Source organism: Pleuronectes platessa, chromosome 15 (assembly GCF_947347685.1).
Source record: "Pleuronectes platessa chromosome 15, fPlePla1.1, whole genome shotgun sequence".
Lineage (NCBI taxonomy): Eukaryota > Metazoa > Chordata > Actinopteri > Pleuronectiformes > Pleuronectidae > Pleuronectes > Pleuronectes platessa.
The window spans coordinates 1,655,659-1,677,087 of NC_070640.1; the positions used below are offsets into that span (position 1 = coordinate 1,655,659).

The following is a 21,429-nucleotide window of genomic DNA, read 5'->3' on the forward strand; positions in this document are numbered from 1 at the left end:
CTAACAGCTGGTGATCAACACCGGATGTTATTGAAGGTGTAAAAGTAAAGAATGAATAAATCAAGTATGAACGAATAAAAGAAAAATATCTAGAACCAAGTCTGACATTTAAAAAGAAAACATCTATATCATGTTTAACCCCTTAATGCCTGATTTAATTTCGAATTATATGAAAATAAGATTATTGGTGTTTTTGGCTGTCATATAGATGCTAATTTAAGTGAAGGGATTGTTAATTTCAATATAGCATATACAATAGATCAGAGGTCTTCAACAGGGGGTCCGTGACCCCTAGGGGGTCCGCAGAGGTACTGCAGGGGGGTCGCAACATTTTTGGTTGAGACAATTTTTATATTTTTTATAATTTTTCCAACCAACTTTTTCCCCACAAACTTAAATGACTTTAAATTGCATCCAACATATTGTGAGGCTGATATGACCCCTCTGCCTGACAACCTCTATCTGTCCAAGGTGAGATAAGTTGTGTGCTGCCCATCAGGGTCCGACATCTCACTAATGTGGGAGTATGTGTGCCGTCCACAGTTGGCTTGAGGATTCACTGTCTCTTCTACATGTATGTTTAAAATAAAAACATGAATCTGTGAATTACTTTAATAGCTCAGTGTTGTATGCAAGATGCAGAGGTGTAAAGTAACGAATTACATTTACTCACGTTACTGTAATTGAGTAGTTTTTTGTGTACTTTGTAATTTTTTGAGTAGCTTTTGAAATGGGTAATTTTACTTTTACTTAAGTAGATATTGAGTGAAGTATTGTACTTCGCTACATTGGAAATTACAGCCGTTACTGAGTAAAAAAAAAAAACCAGTTCAAGGCGCAAGGCAATTCTCACTGCAGTGGTAGATGCTGCATAGAGTGGATGACGTTCCCTCACGTCCACGTTCAACATATGAAAACTGATTGTAAAGTTCACTGTTCGAGAAAAAGATGCGCAACACTGCACAGGGAGCCACTGCTGAGCGGCTGCAGAGCCGCGGGTGGCCGACCTTGTCTACGGCGAAAGAGCGATTTGTTTACTGCTCCGCCGTCAAAGACATGCTGACGTCAAAACATTAGTTCGGCTATAATATTAGTTCCGCCTCGCATTTTCCCCTCCCGGCCGCGCGCGCACATGTTATGCCACCGCACAGTTTGAGAATCACTGCGCTACACAGGGCCGGCCCTAGCACATTTGGTGCTCTATGCAAGCTTCACTCCTGGCGCCCCCCCCCCAGACTTAATTTCTTTTCAAATAAACAAAGATCACAACAACATGGTGCAAGCATTCGATTTAGACAACGGAAAACATTCCGTAACGTTTTAGCTAGACTTCAGATAATATGAACGTGTTCACCGTTCAAATTCATTATTTATCATTAAGTTGCGTTCAGTTCAACGTTCTCATAAAAATGAACGTCTTCAATGAACGCGTTCTTTTGAACTCGTTCATGCACAACACTGCCTGAAACTCAACACTGGCCTACCTGCCCCTGCCGCCTGCGAGCTACTCTTCAGCTGTGCTGGATTGCTGTTCACTGCAAAGAGCCCGGATGAGCTCTACTCACCTTGAAAATCAGCTGCTGCTCAAACTCAACAAGAAGTTTGTAGACTAGTGCTCTAAAGGTGGACCAAAGTTTAACCAAAAGTTTAAATATACAGTGCGACAGCGGCATTTTAACTTTTTATTTTAGCTGTCATGTGGATCATGTCTTCACATGTCCTCCCAAAAGTTCTTAAATGTTGTGTGGACATGTTAAATGTTTAATGTTTGACATGTTTAATGTCATTGCACTTATATTTGTAAAGATTCTCCTTTAATTAAAAATAACTGTTTTTGGATTGGATTTATGAACCCTTGTCCTTTTTTGCACTGTATAGGAGCGGCCCCAATCAAGTTGTAGGAAGTAACTAAGTAACTTTTACTTAAAGTACATTTTAAATTAACTAATTTTTACTTTTACTTGAGTAGATTTTTAGATGGGTACTTTTACTTGTACTTGAGTAAAATTTCATCAAAGTAAAGCTACTTTTACTTGAGTACAATATTTCAGTACTTTTTACACCTCTGGCAAGATGTATGTTTATAAATGGCAGTGGCATGGCCACCCTGTACCTTGCACATGTTTTAATTAAAACATGAACATATGAACCCGTGTAATATTTGGATAGTTTAGTATTGAATGCACAATAGCAGGATAGCTATGTTTATATATGGCACTAGGCCCAGTTTAATATAAAACACAATTTTACAGAATATATATAGTATGGGGTCCCTGCTCCATCTCTCCACCAGTTTGGGGTCCTTAGCCTGAAAAACGTTGAAGACCCCTGCTTTAGATGATCCTCGTTTAGACATCAGAAGCTGTGGGACAAGATTCATGTCTTTACTGTTTCCAGTCTGAGGAAAATGTTCCAGTTTCATCTTCACTCTCCTTCTTTCAAGCTGTTTTCAGACCTGAGCTGGAGCCCGGACGTTTCCCTGAAATGTTCCAGAGGAGCTGAATCTGGATCTTCTCCTGCAGCCTCCTAGTAAAACATCTGTCTCATGTCAGAGTCCGAGTGTAAACAAGCAAACAGTTGTTCAGTTCTGAGAAACGAGGCAGATCTTCAGTGTCTCAGTCTCTGTTTGTGATTCACGTTGACACGCTGGCTGTAGTTTCTCTGATGTTTTCTGTTTCGTTTAAATACAGTTTTTAATAACGGACCTCTGCTGGCAAAAATTAATCGTTTGCTCTGCTCGTGAAAATAAAAAATAAAGCAAACAGCTCCTCAGCTCTTGCCTCCGCTGGCAAGCATCATGTCAGACAGGTCAAGGTCCTCCAGGAGGCCGTGGAAGCAGCTGGAGATGCTTGAAGATGAAACTCGTCTCATCCCCCTCAAAGGCTTCTTCTGACTTATGCCCAAATTTTTCTCTTCGCCCACTTCCACGGTTTGAGGAATTGTAGAAGGAGATGTAGAAATCTTTTCCAGCCTTTTTTCTTCTTTTTTGTCTCAGGTTTTACCTCAACTGAGACCTCTGGTTCCTCTCCTGAGTCAGATTCCTCATCTGAGACCTCTGATTCCTCATCAGAGACCTCTGATTCCTCATCTGAGACCTCTGAATCCTCTCCTGAGTCAGATTCCTCATCTGAGACCTCTGATTCCTCATCTGAGACCTCTGAATCCTCTCCTGAATCTTCTGGTTCCTCATCTGAGACCTCTGAATCCTCTTCTGAATCCTCTGGTTCCTCATCTGAGACCTCTTGTTCCTCATCCGAGACCTCTGATTCCTCATCCGAGACCTCTGATTCCTCTCCTGAATCTTCTGGTTCCTCATCCGAGACCTCTGAATCCTCATCTGAGACCTCTGATTCCTCATCCGAGACCTCTGATTCCTCTCCTGAATCCTCTGGTTCCTCATCTGAGACCTCTTGTTCCTCACCCGAGACCTCTGATTCCTCTCCTGAATCTTCTGATTCCTCATCCGAGATCTCTGAATCCTCTCCTGAATCCTCTGGTTCCTCATCAGAGACCTCTGATTCCTCTCCTAACACATCAGGTTTAAAGCACAATGATTCAGAGTCATCAACCGACAAATTAGTGCTCTCTGAGTCCATCTCATGATCTGAGACCTTTTCCTGGTCAAAGTCCAGTGGGTGGGTCTTGGCGGGCGGAGAAGGAAAGGAGGCTGATTGCTTCAGCTGTTTGTTGCGATCCTCTAACTCTGTGATCTTTTTGTTGAGACACAGAATTGTTTGATTCTTCTCGTCAATGATGGTCCTCTGTTGAGACACTACAAGCTGTAAAATCTCTGCCTTCTCTTTAAATTGGGATTTCTCCAACATCTCTTCAATGTAGGGAAGATATTTGTAGCCGATGGTAATCGGTTTAAGTATTATCTGCAGCATCTCCTTCTCTGCTTTTTCTACTTCGTATTTTGCCTCCATACGCTGAAGGTCCTGCTGAAGCTTTTTAACATGAGGTGATATCTCTAAACCAAGGAAGTTCTTACTCCTAATTATGGAAATCTCACCTCTGCTTTGGAGCAGATGGTCCTGGTAGGTTCTTGGTAGCCTGTTCCATGTTGTCATCTTGCTTGAGAATAGAAGTTCTTATTCTTGTTTGTAATGGTTAGCAAGTGAATGAAGTGCAGAACCGTCACATGGAGTAGACATGTTGATTTCCTGATCATAGGAGAGTGCACTCCAAATAAAGGATTCCAAAGATCATAGGAGTCTGCAGTGATCTCTCTCTCTCTCTAACACTCTATCATAGAAGTTGCTTTGAACTTTTCAATCATTTCCTGTTCTTTATATTTCAATGACCAAGAATCATCTGTCCCTCTCTCTCTCTCCCTCTCTCTCTCTCTCTCTTTCTCTCTCTCTCTCTCTCTCTCTCATGTTAGTTATTCAAACAGAGGGAATCTGTCACAAGTCATTTGTCAAACTGAGATAGAAGCAGGAAATAAAACAACTACAAAGTGAAACGTTTTACATCCAATAACTAAACAGTCTTTTGCTCACAGATAGTTTCTCATTGGTTTAGTTTCACACCTGGTTTGGTTCAGAGCTTCAGACTCTTCAGTTCAGTGTGAACCTGAACATCAGTCACAGGAAGTAGATACAGAATTAAACAAAAGAAGAAGAAGAAAAAGAAGAAGCAGAAGATCGTCCGTCTACAAACCAATCAGAGTCAAGTACAGGTAGACTCCGCCCACGTAGGTGATGACCACAGGACGTACGTACGTCTGACAAAATTCTTTGTCTTTGTCCAACATCTGTGCACAGTTCCTGATTCAGTAAAGTGCACATGTAAGTCCTCCCTTGTTTAGTGTTCGTTCTAAAGCTTCCGGCAAAACGTTAGTAAAATAAAATCTCTTTACAAATCATTGTGTTTGTGTTGCTATATTTAATAAGTAAATGTTTTTTAAATATCACTGACAGGTCCTTCAGGGGCCAATCAGATTTCAGTTCACCTTGTCCCTCCTGGCTCCGCCCTGATTGGAGACAAACTGGTGTTTGATGGTCAGTGTTCCATTTTGATATGTGAACTGTTCACTGGTCTGGAAGTGGACCAGGAAGTCAACAGAACCAGACACTTCCTACTTCCTGTCTGACAGGATGTGTGTGCGCTCTGCAGGTCGTCTCTGTGAATAGCAGCAAGTGGCTGTGAGCTCCGAGCTGTGTGTGTGTGTGTCTGTGTCCCTTTGTTTCACTGTGTGTAGGTGTCTTGAGATGTTACTGCTGATCTGGGGGAGGTGTATGTGTGTGCCCCCCCCCCCCCCCCCGTGTTTCATTGTAAGAACAGTTGTTTTGTTGTTTTGACTGTTTGTAATCTGACGTTTTTTGTGTCTTTGTGTCTCAGAGGGCAATTGTGTCTTTCTGTTGTTATTGTGTGTCCAATTGTTGTTTTGTGTGGTTGTTTTTGACTGTTTGTAATTTGGTGTCTTTGTGGGCGGGCCGTCGGAGTGTTAAGGGTCAAACTGTGTTATTTACACAACTGCTTCGTATAGCTAGGTACTGATGCGACATATCCAGTGGAGGGAAGTAACAAAGTACAAATACTTCGTTACTGTACTTAAGGAGATTTTTCACATATCTGTACTTTACTTTTCCTGAAGACATTTTAGTTTTACTCTCTACATTTGAGCACAAATTTCTGTACTTTGTTGTAAGTAACTATAAATCAAATGAAAACCCAAATACAAACAAATATATTGAAGCTAAATCAAGAAAATAAAAATGTATCTGATGTAAATGTAAATAAAAAATCATATATCCTGGAAAATAACACAAGAGGCACTTGTTTATTCTGTTGTGTTGGTTCTTTGTTGTCCCTAGTACTTGAGCTGTACTATTCCATTACTCTTTGAATCTCAGCATCTGGGCTTCAGAATTTGTAGAATTATACATTATATGTATATTTTTGTTATATTTTTGTCAGTTGAAATAAAAGCTGAAGAGAAAAAAAATGTGGGTTGTTTTGCATCCGTATAGGCTATAAAATCACTTTGCATTTTTTATTTTGGTACCTTTACTTTTGATACTTAATAAGTACATTTCAACACCAGATACTTTTGATACTTAAGTACATTTAATATGAGCTACTCTAAGACTTTGACTGAAGTCGTTTTCTTACAGTTGACTTTTACCGGAGTCACTTTCAGGTAAGATACCTGTACTTTCACTCAAGTGTGGCTTCAAGTACTTTATACACCACTGGGCATATCTTAGGAAAGCTGAGATTCTTGTGATTTTTGTGAAATAATCCATTTCAAGATTCAATCACCAACAAAACAATAAACAATATGAAAACCTCACGAAGCCTCGTGATCCACAGATCGGTAACATTCCAACAGAAACGCTTGTGTTACACTGACAAAGATCCAGATCCAGATCCAGGTCCAGACCCAGATCCAGATCCAATCCAGTCTCAGACTTAGTCGATATCACATTATTACATCAGTAAACTCCCACAGGATGTTGCGTCATTTAAATCTCCCGTTTTCATGTAAACATAGAGGCGGGCCTTCTGAGCTTTAGATTGACAGCTCACTTGACCCAATAGGAGCTGGCACGCCCTGGTCCCTCCTCTGACGTGTGAAGACTGAGCCAATTGCAACCGATGACTGGCGCCTCGTTCAGCCAATGGGAGGACGAACACGCCCACATCATGTTTCACGGGGTAAATTTAAAGCCACAACAAGGAAGTGGCTGCGTACAGACGAGGCGCGGGAACCAGGGCATCGTGAGACACAAGAAGCGTGTCCCCGAGACATCCTGAGACAGAAGACACGATGGCGAACCACGTGTGGAAACTAACACGGGACCGAGAGGCCATGGAGCTGTGTGTCCGGCGGGACAGCGACATCTCCGGGGACGAGATCTCCTCCGAGAGCGAGTTGTCCTTTGACTCCGAGGCGGAGGAGGACATGTTCCTGGACAGGAAAGACATCAAGTAAGTGTGTGTGTGTGTGTGTGTGTGTGTGTGTGTGTGTGTGTGTGTGTGTGTGTGTGTGTGTGTGTGTGTGTGTGTGTGTGTGTGTGTGTGTGTGTGTGTGTGTGTGTGTGTGTGTGTGTGTGTGTGTGTGTGTGTGTGTGTGTCATTGTGAGGCAGTGACCTGTAAAAATAAAGTAAAAAGGCGGAAAAGTTTGATCTAGTTTTGTAAATGACGGTTATTTCTTTATCTTCTCAAAGGATGGAATCATCTGATGTGACCTGGGAGCCAGAGTCTTCACAGCCAACCAGCAAGCGTCCACGTGGAGAGGAGGAGCAGGACAGCAGGACAAGACCGAGAGGCCGAGGACGGGGGAGCAGCAGCAGAGCCGGGTTGTCCACCAGCACATCTGGAGAGAGGTGGAATGATGTGGACGTTCCAGACATCACACCACCACAGCCCACCTTCTGCCCCGCCCAGTCACCAGGACCCCAGCTGGGACGCTCAGCTACCTACACGGCCCTGCAGCTGTTTCAACGCTACTTCACCAGCGCTGTTTTACAGACAATAATTCAAAACACTAATGAGTTTGGCTCGACAGCCACCAAGCCGTGGACTGATGTGACAATGGAGGACATGTTTTCATACATGTCCTTGGTTATTTACATGGGTGTGGTGAGATGCTCTGCACATGCGGATTATTGGCGACAGGATGAACTGTACAGCTTGCCGTTCCCCAGACAGGTGATGAGCTGCAGGAAGTTCCTCAGGATCACCAGAGCACTTCACCTCAGCAGCTTGTCGGCAGACGCTGCTAACGAGAAGAAGAGAGGCACAGCAGCCTACGACCGACTCGGCAAAATAAAACCTCTCTACGAGGAGATGAGGGAAGCCTGCAAAAGGAACTACCAGCCGAGGCAAGACATTGGCATCGATGAGCGAATGGTTTCCTCCAAAGCCAGCACTGGACTCCCAGTGAAGAAGGGCTACAGGCTGTTCGTCCTGGTGGACTCAACGAGCGGTTACACGTGGGACTTCTTTGTCTACGAGGGAAAGCTGCAGGGAAATAGTGGCAATGGGGTCACTTACGATACTGTGATGGAGCTCCTCCACCCACGGCTGCGGGGCTCGGGCTACAAGCTCTTTGTGGACAATTTTTATACCAGTCCTGTGCTTTTCCTTGACCTCCTTGAGATGAAGGTCTGGGCGTGTGGAACCATCCGCAGGAACAGACTTGGAGTCCCAGAAACCGATGTCAATGCTCTGGACTCAAAATCTCCCCTTGGCAGTATTCGCTGGATCCGGAGGGACTCTGTCCTCTTTGTCCAGTGGCGAGACACAAAGGACTTCTTCATGTGCTCGACCATCCACACGGCCCATTCGGAGGAGACAGTGCAGAGGAGAGTCCAAGGTGCTGATGGGCGGCGGGCAGTGAAGGACGTCCCAGTCCCACCAGCAGTGAACGAGTACAACGGGTACGTAATATATATTCAATTATGTTTTATGCCCTTTGAAATGTAATAATTTGTGTGTGTGATATATTTATGCTTTGGTATATTTTTCTCACTGTTGTGTGTTTCTTTCCATCCAGGTGCATGGGTAGAGTGCACTTCTCTGATGCCCTGATTGGATACTACAAGGTCCTCCACAAGACCACCAAGTGGTACATGAAGTTCTTCTACTATTTCATGGACATGGGGATAGTGAATGCCTTTCTCCTCCACAAAGACCTGGCAAAGAGCCGAGGAGACGAACCTCTGAGCCAGAAGGTCTTCAGAGAGACCCTCATCGAGGAGCTGGCAGAGGCCGGGTCTCCCTCCACATCCAGAACCCTACCACCTCCTGCTCCAGTCACAACACATCACAGGATGGTGTATATCACTGGGCACAGCACCAATGGTCGGCGGAGGTGCAGGCTGTGTAGCGCAAAGACACCAATGAGGTGCCCCGCCTGCGACGTGCCGTTGTGTTTCCTCCCCAGTCGTGACTGCTACAACGACTGGCACGTTGCCAAAAACCTGTAAAATGTTTATTTGTGTAAATGTAAATAGTTTGCCGTGCTTTCAATTTACTGTGGGTTTGCCTTGGATAGCCACTTGGGGAGCATTTTACAGTTTAAATTAAGTTGTGTTGTCAGTTTATGTAAATGTTGTCAGCAGAGACATAAAGTTGTGAATACACTTTTTCTCTTGTTAAAGTTACTCCCTGCTCCTCTGTTTCATGACGTCACAAGTGATAACATGACTTCACCTCGACTTCCATCACTTAACCGGCGTCTTTAAAAAGCCGTGGTCCCGTCTCTGCCTGACCCGCGGTGCTGAGGAGGCGCCAACACACTAATGTTTCATATCGATACTAAACCCGTTCTGTCATCTGAAATCAGCAGGAAGTCAAAGTGCTGAACAGGGAGGACGGGGAACTTTCTATTTGTCTTAACTTTGTCTTTGTCAGGATGGATTTTAAACCACTGGGGGGAACTCGGGTCATCTGACGGACTAGGAGAACTTTATATTCATTTAGTGTAAATAAGTGTTATGAGAGAAAATGTGATGCTGCACAAACCTTAGTCACATGTATGTGGCTACACAGTCTATGAGCCAATGATGGAAAAGGATTTCAAATGTTCATTTGACTGGTTTATTCAAATCATGAAAACAAACAGATTCTTCACATTTAGAATTGAGATGGAAGTTGTTGATTCTTTTTTTGTATCGTTTTCCTGTTTCAGTTTAAAATGACTAAAAAACATTTAAACTTTTCCCAGAATCATTCTCATTATTTTCTTTTGTTTCATTTTCTCTCTTATTGTCACACTCACATACGCACATCCACATCCACACTCACACACACACACACACAACCCTCGAGGACGGTCTCCAGGTACGGGACCAGTTTGCTCCTGAGAGGGCCTGTTTTTATTTTTCCTCCTTCACTCTCCACTCCGGCCCAGCAGGGGTCGACCTGCCGGAGCTCCACAGGAAGCTGGATATGTCTATGAAGGGATTTCACCTGCAAAAACTCTCATTAGCAAAATGATCCTGAGGATATTCTCTCCGACCACAGACACAGGTAGAGACGTTTGAAGAAGAAGGATCTTCGCATGCGAGTAACTCCCAGACAGACAAAGTGGGTCAGGAGATAAACTCAGAGTCTGGACAGGGAGAGAAAGAGAAAGTAGAACTCAGGCCACATCCATTGAGAGAGATCATCTCTAACACACCAACAAAACGAAGCTTGTGTCCTCATGTCCTTTAGATCAGAGGTCTTCAACAGGGGGTCCGCGACCCCTAGGGGGTCCGCGGAGGTACTACAGGGGGGTCACGACATTTTTGGTTGAGACAATTTTAATGTTTTTTATAATTTTTCCAACCAATTTTCCCCCCACAAATTTAAATGACTTTAAATTGCATCCAACATATTGTGAGGCTGATATGACCCTCTGCCTGACAACCTCTCTCTGTCCAAGGTTAGATAAGTTGTGTGCTACCCATCAGGGTCCCACATCTCACTAATGTGGGAGTATGTGAGCCGTCCACAGATGGCTTGAGGATTCACTGTCTCTTCTACATGTATGTTTAAAATAAAAACATAAATCTGTGAATTACTTTAATAGCTCAGTGTTGTATGCAAGATGTATGTTTATAAATGGCAGTGGCATGGCCACCCTGTACCTTGCACATGTTTTAATTAAAAACATGAACATATGAACCCGTGTAATATTTGAAAAGTTTAGTATTGAATGCACAAGAGCAGGATAGCTATGTTTATATATGGCACTAGGCCAAGTTTAATATAAAACACAATTTTATAGAATATATATAGTATGGGGTCCCTGCTCCATCTCTCCACCAGTTTGGGGTCCTTAGCCTGAAAAACGTTGAAGACCCCCGCAATAGATATAAATTTAGGTATGAGACAAATTAGCAACATTAGGCATAATGGGCATAACCTTAATTTAACAAATGTTGGTATGTAGATTATTATATTGATGCTACTTTTGCTTGAAATTGAATAACACCATATGTTTCTGTACAACCATTTCTGTTCCATCATCACAGTATTTGAAATACAGCTTAATACCTCAAAATAACTTTGCTGCACAGTCCCAAGTGGTTTAGTATGTATTTTCCACTCCGACCACTAGATGGCGGCAGAGTGCTTCCAATACCTTCCTTGGTATGTGTAGTATTTGCACCATCAGGCACAATCGTCACCTCGGCGGCATTAAGACCGGAATGGGGTTTGAGGCAAATTTGCGACACTCGTCTACAAGGGGTTAACTGCAGCTTCCTCAAACATTAGCAGAGAAGATACAGATATAATTTCCGTTTTGTATTGTGAGAATAAATAAAAAAATGATGGGAATAGATAGTTAGTTACCTAAATACTTTATTCTTGAAATGCAAAAGAACAACAATCCTCACTTTTGGCTTTATCCCTGCACCACCATTCTTCCTGGTCTGTGGTTTATCTACTGCTCCTCCTGCTCCTCCTGCTCTCAGGAGCTTCCTGGAGTTTAATCTCCTGGAACTCAGCCTCCACGGCTCCAGTCTGAACTACCTGGGAAGCATCTGGTTGGAGAGGAGCCCAGACAACAATAACCTTGGGCCTCTGCGTTGAATAACCGTTCCATCCCATCGCTCTTCCCTCTCCCGTGCTCTCTGGAGGCCGGCTTATCTAAATAGAATTGATCGGCCCGAGTGGTCGTTCATCACGGCCCGAGCAGTCGTTTAGGAGGAAGGAAGATTTTAAGGATAGGATGTTTTCAATGGGAACCTCTGTGTTATCAGCAAACTCAAGGAATTGATCAGGTTAAACACAAGAGGACGGTGAGTGTGGGTGTGTGTGAGGAAAATAAAAATAAAGTATATGTGAGAGATTTATTAGCTTTCGCCCGACGTGTCGCTGCAGGCTGCGAATACAAAACTTCACTTATCCTGTAAAATATCCCATCAGCCACCAGGTGGATCGGATTTAAATGAGCTAAAGAGGTTGATGGTTCCCAGTTTGAGTTGAGAGCTGGTTTAACTTTCATTATCAGGTGAAAATTTAAATTATTCTGGGTTATTGTCGAGTTATGAGAACAAATAGCTGCAGAACTAAAGACATTCACATCAGCTATCTATCTAAAACTGTAGCTGTGTGTGTGGTTCTTATTAGCCTGTTAGCATGCTAACAAGACCACATTACACATTATACACATTATACCTGCAAATGCATCAGCCTCCAACCCTCCATCTAGTGGACGACCCGCTGATCCACAGTTTCATAATTACTTAAGTGTTGGTTCTACATTAAGACAAGGTCGTCGATGCAGCCTGTGATCTGTTGTATCTATGAGTCATGGACTATAATTCAATGAGTGGAATAATAACTCTATTAACTTCTATTATTCTTCAAATCAACAAAAGCGACTGTGATGATTTCTGTGACGTCTCCATTTCAAAAGCTTCTGTGATACAGAACACTTCATCTGGATATTTCCCTGTTGTCATATTAAAGACACGGAGACACATGACCTTTCCCATTTTCTTCATATTCATAAAGACCTCCACTTATTTTATTGTCATTTGACCATTTGAGTTTTTGATTTACGGGAGAAACGATTTCAAGGACGGAGACGATCTTCCTCCAGGAGATAGTCAGACCCGGGAATCGAACCCCCAACCCCACAATAAATGGTTGAAATGGTTAAAAATCTGTTTTCATTCTATATAATTCCTTTAGCTCATAAAGACACGTCATGGTCTCACGGACTCGGGAAGATTCACTGAGTGGCAGACACACTATAAATATGCAGTAATGAAACTCATGAAATATTTATTGAGCACCTTCTCCTTCCCTCTTTTCCCAGGCAGGTATCATGTGCTCCTCTGTGAAATACGACTCTGGGTGTGGGTGACATTACTGTAATGTCTGCAAGTTACTATTCAAGCCACTATTCAAATGGAGGATTTGAGCTGTGGATATATTTACATAAATCGGTCTAAGCCGAGCTGTCAGAGAAGGTCCCAGCCTCCAGAGTCTCTTTATAGTGACTGCCAAGCTCCAGCATGGGCTCTGTCAGAAGTGCATGGCAATAACATGGTGTCATATTTAGGTCATGGTAACTGCCAAGTCAATTATATAATCTGAGCTCAATCGTCCAATACATGACACTGTTGTGTTACAGGAATACACAACTGCTTGTTTGCATTTACACTTACATTTACATTTACTACAGCTCAGTGGAATAAATCATAGTTTTCAGGTTGTGATTTTTTGTTTTGTTTTACATTTGTATACAATAACTATGGATTTGAATCAATAAACGACTTCAGGGTCAAAATTGTTGACTTTAAGCTTTAGTTTGAGATATTTTAGTAAATATTGAGCAAGTATTTTTGGACTTAAAGCAGCAGAACAGGGTCTTTGAGGAAACGTCAATACGTCCATTCCAGGGACCCTCCACTCAATATCAATGTAAAACCAATACAAATGTATTAATGCCAGTTTGATTTATTATTTCTGTTTTTGAAAACATGTGAACAAGACATCTACAGTTTGGTTAACCTGAAGTAAACAGCACAGTTATCATGGTCAATTAACCATTGGGCTGAAATATGAACAAGGTCCCGAACTGATCGTAAACTGTTTAAAGAACTGGACCGAAAAATCAACCTGCAGACGAAAGACATCACAATGAACAAGTTGTTTTCTTTTCAAAATAATGTTTTTAAAGGGTGGTATAGCGGGTGAGGGGAGATTATTTTGAAAACTATCCGAAGTGGTGCAATGAATAATCTGAATAATGTGATTAATATTCAGCAAATAAAGGAAGGACACAGACAGTTTCTGAACAAATGAGACAAACTAAAATCAAATGACCATGTTCCCTCCTCCAGTTGAGATCCCGTTGAGTCTGAGCCGTCTTCTCCCGACAGCTTCCTGCAGCACTTTGTATCCTCCACCTCCGTCATCCATCAAACATCAATACAAACGGTTCAGATGCTTTGGAAAATGGTGCATAACACCTGAACGGGTGATTTTTGGGGTTAATGGACTAGAACACGAGCTCACCCCCTGTGAAGCGAGTGGAAATTGTATTAAAATTGGATCTAAAGGCAAAACTAACAGAAACCGTCCTCTCCCTGGTGGCAGGAGCGTCCGGGTGGACTCATGCAGAGATGATGGCTGCAGATGAGACGGGGGTGAATCGTGGGTTTTAAGATTAAAGGAGAGCGTCCTTGTGTTGCTCAGGGAGCCGGGAGAACCCCCCCCCCCCCCCCCGCTCCCTCGCCGCTCCGTTTTAACGCTCGGTTTCTCCACCGTCCTCCGCCTGAGGTTCGTTTCTCTGATGTTCTCATTAAGCTTCCCCGAGCGGCTACTCTTGTAGGACATTGACAATTTATGTAATAACTGATTCCGTGTCAAACTGCACTGGGAAGAGAACCTGGGAGGCTTCTCTCTGCTGCTGTCTGTTGATTAACGTGGCTGAGGCCTGAACTGTGGGGAGAAGATCCACAGCGTTGTGTTTATTCACAGTTCTCCTCCGCCCCGGAGCTCCAGTGAAATAAGAAAAATCACACACTCAGAAGTCAGATGGGTTTTGGCAGGGACGAGGCGACCGTCTCATCGGAGCTAACCACTTTGTTTTATGGTCTGGAGTCCCGCAGCGGAATGGCACCACAGACAAACAGTCAGTGTGTGTGTTTAGTCCTTTGGCAGAACTTTTAACACTGTGAGGTTCACAGGAAGCGTTTCTACACAAAGAAGAGCTGGTGTCAACAAAACCTAACGCACAACCAGGCCCCTGAGAACTACACCTCTCATTCATACAATAACACAACACACTCTGCCCCTCAGGAGTCAGACTCTGTGTAAACTGGAGTTTATTGATAATTAGAAACACTTTTCTCATATTTCAATGTTTTGAAGATTTTAATCTGCGCAGAAGTGAAGATTTTACCTTAAAGTGGCAACGGGGCGGTTCTCTCGTCTTCTCGTTTCTCTTTCTCTGTCGGCCACTGTGCATGAAATCTCCCTGGAAGATTACAGTAAACACAAAATGAAGTGCGTCTGTCTTCTTGAAGCAGAATCAGGAAGAGGAAAGCCCCTTGATTTACTACTGGTGGCTTTCTTCCAGGTAATGGAAACGGCAGAAAAGGAAACGAGAGAGTAGAATCCTTCTTTCTTTGCTCTTATGTCCAAAGAGATCGTTGCTGAGATGGTTGAATAAGTCTGATGTGTAGTCACCTGAGTTCCAACCACACGTAGCATCACCACAAATCTATTAATTCTTCTCAAGATTAAACCTACAAGGAGGTAATACCACTCTTTGGTTTCTCAATTCCTTGTAGTTTAGGATCTGATGCAGCTTCGCTTCATGTCTCAAGTTGCTTTAAACAGTAAATTGCATTTAAAGCGATTATCTGCATTTGAAACTACTTAATTCACACAAAGCTCTTTTCCTTGAACAATAACCTGGAGTCTCCTCTATTGATAAACACACTACTTTATGCTTATAACACTTATAACACACTCAGGTGTCTTTATTTATGTTTTTATTGTATATTCGCATGCTGCAGGATTTAAAAGCTGTTCCACTGCAGTAAGTTCCTGTTCTGGTCTCTGCACCTGAAGGCAGCGTGCACACTCAAACACACAAAGACCTTTCTGTTTATTATCTTCTGTTCAAACTGATGATGACACGTCCAACACCTCCACCTCCCGTCCTCCCTGACACACATCCTGCTTTATCCAGATTTCCTTACCCTGTCCCGAGGAGTCGGTTAATGGCGCATCACTAACTCCGGCCCAGTCGTCCTTTACATGCTGCTCCCACCAGAACCCCTTCACCGGGAATATCCATCACTGCCTGTATGGTGGGAGCAGGTCGTGCTCATAACATATTTATGAACGTGGCCTCAGGGAGGCTCCTGCTCTGAATGCTGATGTGACGTTCACATGTCGCATTCTATCACTTTTCTTTCCTCCTCAACAACAGTTGGACTGAGATGTTCCTCAGACCAGACGGGATCTACTGGTGAATTTCCATGATATTTCCATCTTTCTCATTAGAAAGTTGCTCCCGGGTTCGTAAACACTTTTCCTCAGGAGCAGCCGAGCAGTCGGAGAATCTTTCTGGTTTCGTGAACAGAATTAAAAAGATGGATAAAGTTTTTGGTAAAATGGATCGAGCTGTATTTGGTGTTGAGACTTTTTTGCGAGCAGCTGCAGCGAGTGGTACATCTGACCTTCTACAACCTCTTTCATCAAGCTGCTTTTACCCGCTCCATCATTTCTCCGGGTGCCTGGAGAGAATCAGGGTTATTTTGTTGGCTTTTAGTTTTGATTTGCGGCCCAGAGGAGGATTCATATGTGAACTGTGTGAGTTTTTATCTTCACTGCTCGAAATCTATGTGAACATTGTGTAGAAGCTCGAACAACAAACAAGAACTTGTGGTTTGTTGATCAAAACAATCAATAGACATAGAGAAAAGCACCATAAAGTTAAATGAGACATATTCTGCTCATATTAGGTTCATCATTTTAATTTGTGTTATTTCTTGAAGAGGTTAACATTAAAAGTATATGTCACAAACTTTTTAGGAAACTCAGACTTTGAGCTTTTTAACTTTGTAGAACATTTACATTCACCCAAAAAACCTATAGTTTCAAGAGTTTATTATCAAATGCAACAATAACATTAAGCACTCGCTGGTTATGAAATGCTTGGGTCACACGCTCTTCTAGCAAGGCTCAGAGTATTACAAGCAAAACAATTATATAAAATAGAATGTCAAAAATTTAAAATAACAAATAAAATATAAATATACAGATGAAGAAAATATAACAGTGCTTATTGGAAAGAAACAGAAAAATAAAAACCATTAAAAGCTGTAAACACCATGGAACCCAGTAGTAGATGATGGAGCTGTAGGCCACACACAGCAACACCGTGTAGTTTCTGGTGGCTCCACCGTCACTGGTGGTTACACAGGTGTATCGGCCTCGGTGGTCGAAGGAGAGCGCGCTGATGTTCAGGGAGCCGTTCTCCTCGATCTGCCACTTCTCACCTGAGGAAACACCACAAGGAAGATGAGAGCTAAAGACACCTGGACACGCCTCCTCGTTAAGAGACGAGTAGAGAAGTTGCTCTTGATAAAAACTGCTTCTTCAATCAGCAGCGTCCGGATCATCTCCACATGCCGTCAAACCCAGTGAACGCTCCTTCACCTGTTTTCTTTTCCCGTATGAAAGTCGACTGTGAGGTGTTAAATCAGCTCCACGTGTTTCCTCCTCTCACCTGCTTCCTCCCCCAGCTCGGCTCCTTGAGGGCTGAACCACTTCACAGTATGACCTTGGTTCACGTTGCACTCGATCAGCGCGTCGGAGCCCTCCTGCACCACGATGACCCTGTAGGCCACACGCAGCGTGACCGTGTAGTTCTTGGTGGCTCCACCGTCACTGGTGGTTACACAGGTGAATCGGCCTTCGTCTTCAATGGAGACCAAACTGATGTTCAGGGAGCCGTTCTCCTCGATCTGCCACTTCTCACCTGAGGAAACACCACAAGGAAGATGAGAGCTAAAGACACGTGGACACGCCTCCTCGTTAAGAGACGAGTAGAGAAGTTGCTCTTGATAAAAACTGCTTCTTCAATCAGCAGCGTCCGGATCATCTCCACAGGTCAGGACAAAATGTCAAGATAAAGACAGTAAAAAATTGAAGTAAAACATAAAAACAATGGAATGGATGGTTTTGATAGTTTATGAAGAAATTTAAGATCTTTTTGGTTTTAACTTGACTTAAAGTAGATGATTCACCAGATTGATTCAAAGTGCATGAGTTTCTTTTCTGGGCATCTTGAAGACACATGATGGTGAATGACTGTGAGTTGTTAAAGGAACTCTACGTGTTTCCTCCTCTCACCTGCTTCCCCCCCCAGCTCGGCTCCTTGAGGGCTGAACCACTTCAACGTGTGGCCTCGGGTCACGTTGCACTCGATCAGGGCGTCCGAGCCCTCCTTCACCACGATGACCCGGTCGGGGGGGTCCGCCACCATCCGTGCAGGGGACCAGGCGTCCTCGTCCTCTGATTGGCTCAGAGCTGCCTGTGCTGCCCGGCCACAGAGCAGCAGCAGCAGGACGGAGAGAAGCAGGCGTGAAGACATGTCGGGGGGGGGGGGGAAGACAAACCTGCAGAACAGGAAACGTCAAGAGCTGATTTGCAAAAAAAAGGTTTCCTTATTTAAAATCTCGGGGTCTCACTGGTCAAATGAGTCTATAGAGCGTGTAGCTATAATTTAAAAATACCATAATATCATGAACTCACATGACATGATGATGGTTGAGTAAATAAATACATACGTTTGTAAAACCCTTTAACCCACACACACAACAACAACAATAGTGATAGATAAAGAAGTGTAGCTATCCCCCTTATTACTATCTATTAAATTGAAAATGCTAATGTGTAATGTTGCTAGAGCGCCCACACACTTAAGTAACTTTGTGCGTGTTTTCGTGGAATAAGTGAACACGATGACGTGTGTTTTTATCAGGGTAGTTAGCGGTAGCATCGTGTTTAAATTCATCTCACTCACCCGGCGGAAGTTATCCAATCGATTGTGTTGTGTTGTGTAGATCTCTGAGTCTGACGACCTGGACTGTGTTCCACAGGATGAAGCTGAAGTTGTGTGTGTTTCTTGGAACCCAGCTCTCTTAAATAGAGAATGATCCTTTGATGACGTAGGTAACGACAACATCGTGTCCTTCGGTGAAGGATGAACCTTTGCCGCACCTCAATGATTCAGAGCTGCCAACTCTCACACTTGTTTTCAAACTTTCGCATGTTTTCACACGCACTCACGCCACACATCCAATTACTCACGGCAAAAAAAAACAGATCCTTGAAAATAAAAACTATGACTAAATCTTTTTTCAGTTTCGTTTACGAGACGAGACGAGACGAACATGTTGGTGGTTGACTGAGTCACAATAATTTTATTAAACATCATCGTATCAGGCCGTCATGAAGTGCCAGGAGCGGGCGTGTGTGTGTGTGTGTGTGTTTTCTCTCAGGTAGCACACCCCCCCCGGGGCTCCGCCCCCTGGCTCACTCGCTCAGTGACTGACTGCTTCTTAACTATGGAAACAGTGAAAACACAGAGTGTCTCTGGTCTCAGCTGATCAGAGATCAGAGCCTCAGCGTCTTGATCAGAGCAGAAGCTGCAGTTGGTTTGAACCGAGCTTCAGTTTCTGTGTTTGCCTCCAGTCTGACCTGCTCTCACTTTTTGTTTTAATATTTTGCCAACTAAAATATATATATATATTTTTTAAGCTATTAGACTGCAGCTATATGTTTTCATTTATTTAAAAATAGGGTACTTCTTATTTCATACATTTTCCACAAATATTGGGAGGACTCAAAGAGCCCTACAAAGTTCTGTGTTTAATTTATTTCAAAGTAGGCCGACACTTGTCTGTGTATTTTCTTCTCCTCTTCATAAGCGTTTGGTGTTTTCCTTTGTTGTAACAGGTAAAAAAAGCAATAAAATGTCTATAATTTCATAAATGCAACAAACTATAGTTTAGTATAGTATAACTTTATATAAAACTTTATTTGGGGGAAGAGGGTCCATTGTATTGCTTAAAAAGGCTACTGTTTAAGCACTTTATTTGTTGCACTTTTTGTTTGATGGAACGTGTGATGGTAGGCTTTGAATAATGAAAAATAATTCTCCCTAACTAATCTTGTGTCATTTTTTGCTGAACATAAATCATTAACTGCTCTTAAGAATACAATTATTAACAATATAGGTTAGGTTTCAGTTAAGAATTAGTTGAATACCATTGTAATCAAAATGTCAATCAACCTACCTTGGTCAAATCTTAAACAGAGGTCTATTAATTAGGCTACATTGTGGTACAAAGACAATCATTGAGGCACAACAATAGTTTTCTGGTTGAATGTTCAGCTCAAGTCTAGAAGGCCCTACAAGTCATGATCAGAGGAACATGAATCAGAAGAAGTTCAGGTATTGCACATCTTTAGCATACCACCCAAAAATCCACTAGAATGCAGGAAATAACATCTACTTAAACCAACATTTCCTATCAACGACTTTGGGCCCCACAAACCACCAGAATGCACAACATGGGTTCAACTCCAAATTAATTCCAATTCCCTGATATTTGAGCCATCAACGTATGTGGCTGCGTGCGCTGCCAAATTTTGGTCACCCACGAGAAAATCTCACTCCAAGGTTTTTTTTTAAAGTTGGCAGCTCTGTTGTCAATGTTTACATGGTTTGAGCAAATGTCTCAATTCTGAGAGATTCTTTGAGTTAGTTTCTATCTCCATCTTGTTGAGATGGCACTCATCTCAATTTGAAGTTGATCTGATGAAGGCCCCGGGACAAGTTCCTCAAAGTAAAATTGTGGAATATGGCCAAAATGGCCACTAAATACAAAATGGTGGGCTTCCTGTTTAAATTCATCTCACTCACCCGGCGGAAGTTATCCAATCGATTGTGTTGTGTTGTGTAGATCTCTGAGTCTGACGACCTGGACTGTGTTCCACAGGATGAAGCTGAAGTTGTGTGTGTTTCTTGGAACCCAGCTCTCTTAAATAGAGAATGATCCTTTGATGACGTAGGTAACGACAACATCGTGTCCTTCGGTGAAGGATGAACCTTTGCCGCACCTCAATGATTCAGAGCTGCCAACTCTCACACTTGTTTTCAAACTTTCGCATGTTTTCACACGCACTCACGCCACACATCCAATTACTCACGGCAAAAAAAAACAGATCCTTGAAAATAAAAACTATGACTAAATCTTTTTTCACTTTCGTTTACGAGACGAGACGAGACGAACATGTTGGTGGTTGACTGAGTCACAATAATTTTATTAAACATCATCGTATCAGGCCGTCATGAAGTGCCAGGAGCGGGCGTGTATGTGTGTGTGTGTGTTTTCTCTCAGGTAGCACACCCCCCCATTTCAAATTACCCCCCTCTCCTACTGTTCGGCTAATTACATGAGAGTACTACTCCTGCATTAAAGTTAAAACGTACACAACATTTACCACACAGTTACAACCAGTATATACATTAATATAGTAAATATAAAGTGCCATTAAGTAATTTGTGAGCACATCAACTCGTGCACATGCTGCTCTGCTCGTTGGTGAAGCCATTGATAAAGCAGTGAAAGCAAATCGCAGGTTTGCACATTTAACTGTTATCAGCAACATTCAGACGTCCACAAAGAACTTGTGGTTTGTTGCTCAAAACAATCAATAGACACAGAGAAAAGCACAATAAAGTTAAATGAGACATATTCTGCTCATATTAGGTTCATCATTTTAATTTGTGTTATTTCTTGAAGAGGTTAACATTAAAAGTATACGTCACAAACTTTTTACGAAACTCAGACTTTGAGCTTTTTAACTTTGTAGAACATTTACATTCACCCACAAAACCTATAGTTTCCAGTTTCAAGAGTTTATTATCAAATGCAAAACAA

The 21,429-nt window shown here is 42.7% G+C and overlaps 2 protein-coding genes across 2 annotated transcripts; one reads left to right on the top strand and one right to left on the bottom strand.

Moving 5' to 3' along the window:
• Positions 1-6,706: 6,706 nt before the first annotated feature.
• LOC128457394 (piggyBac transposable element-derived protein 4) lies at positions 6,707-9,538 on the top strand. The gene is made up of 3 exons (XM_053442061.1): positions 6,707-6,936; positions 7,177-8,391; positions 8,508-9,538. Exons 1-3 carry the CDS (start codon positions 6,776-6,778, stop codon positions 8,938-8,940), a joined length of 1,809 nt encoding a protein of 602 aa, XP_053298036.1. The 5' UTR covers positions 6,707-6,775; the 3' UTR covers positions 8,941-9,538.
• A 6,890-nt stretch (positions 9,539-16,428) lies between these two features.
• On the bottom strand, positions 16,429-20,707 carry LOC128457035 (immunoglobulin superfamily member 10). Its single transcript, XM_053441529.1, has 5 exons — positions 20,409-20,707; positions 18,504-18,620; positions 17,831-18,096; positions 17,205-17,456; positions 16,429-16,974 (listed from the first exon to the last, which is right to left on the bottom strand). The coding sequence occupies exons 3-5, from the start codon at positions 18,069-18,071 to the stop codon at positions 16,706-16,708; spliced, it is 762 nt and encodes a 253-aa protein (XP_053297504.1). The 5' UTR covers positions 18,072-18,096; positions 18,504-18,620; positions 20,409-20,707; the 3' UTR covers positions 16,429-16,705.
• Between the last annotated feature and the right edge of the window lie 722 nt (positions 20,708-21,429).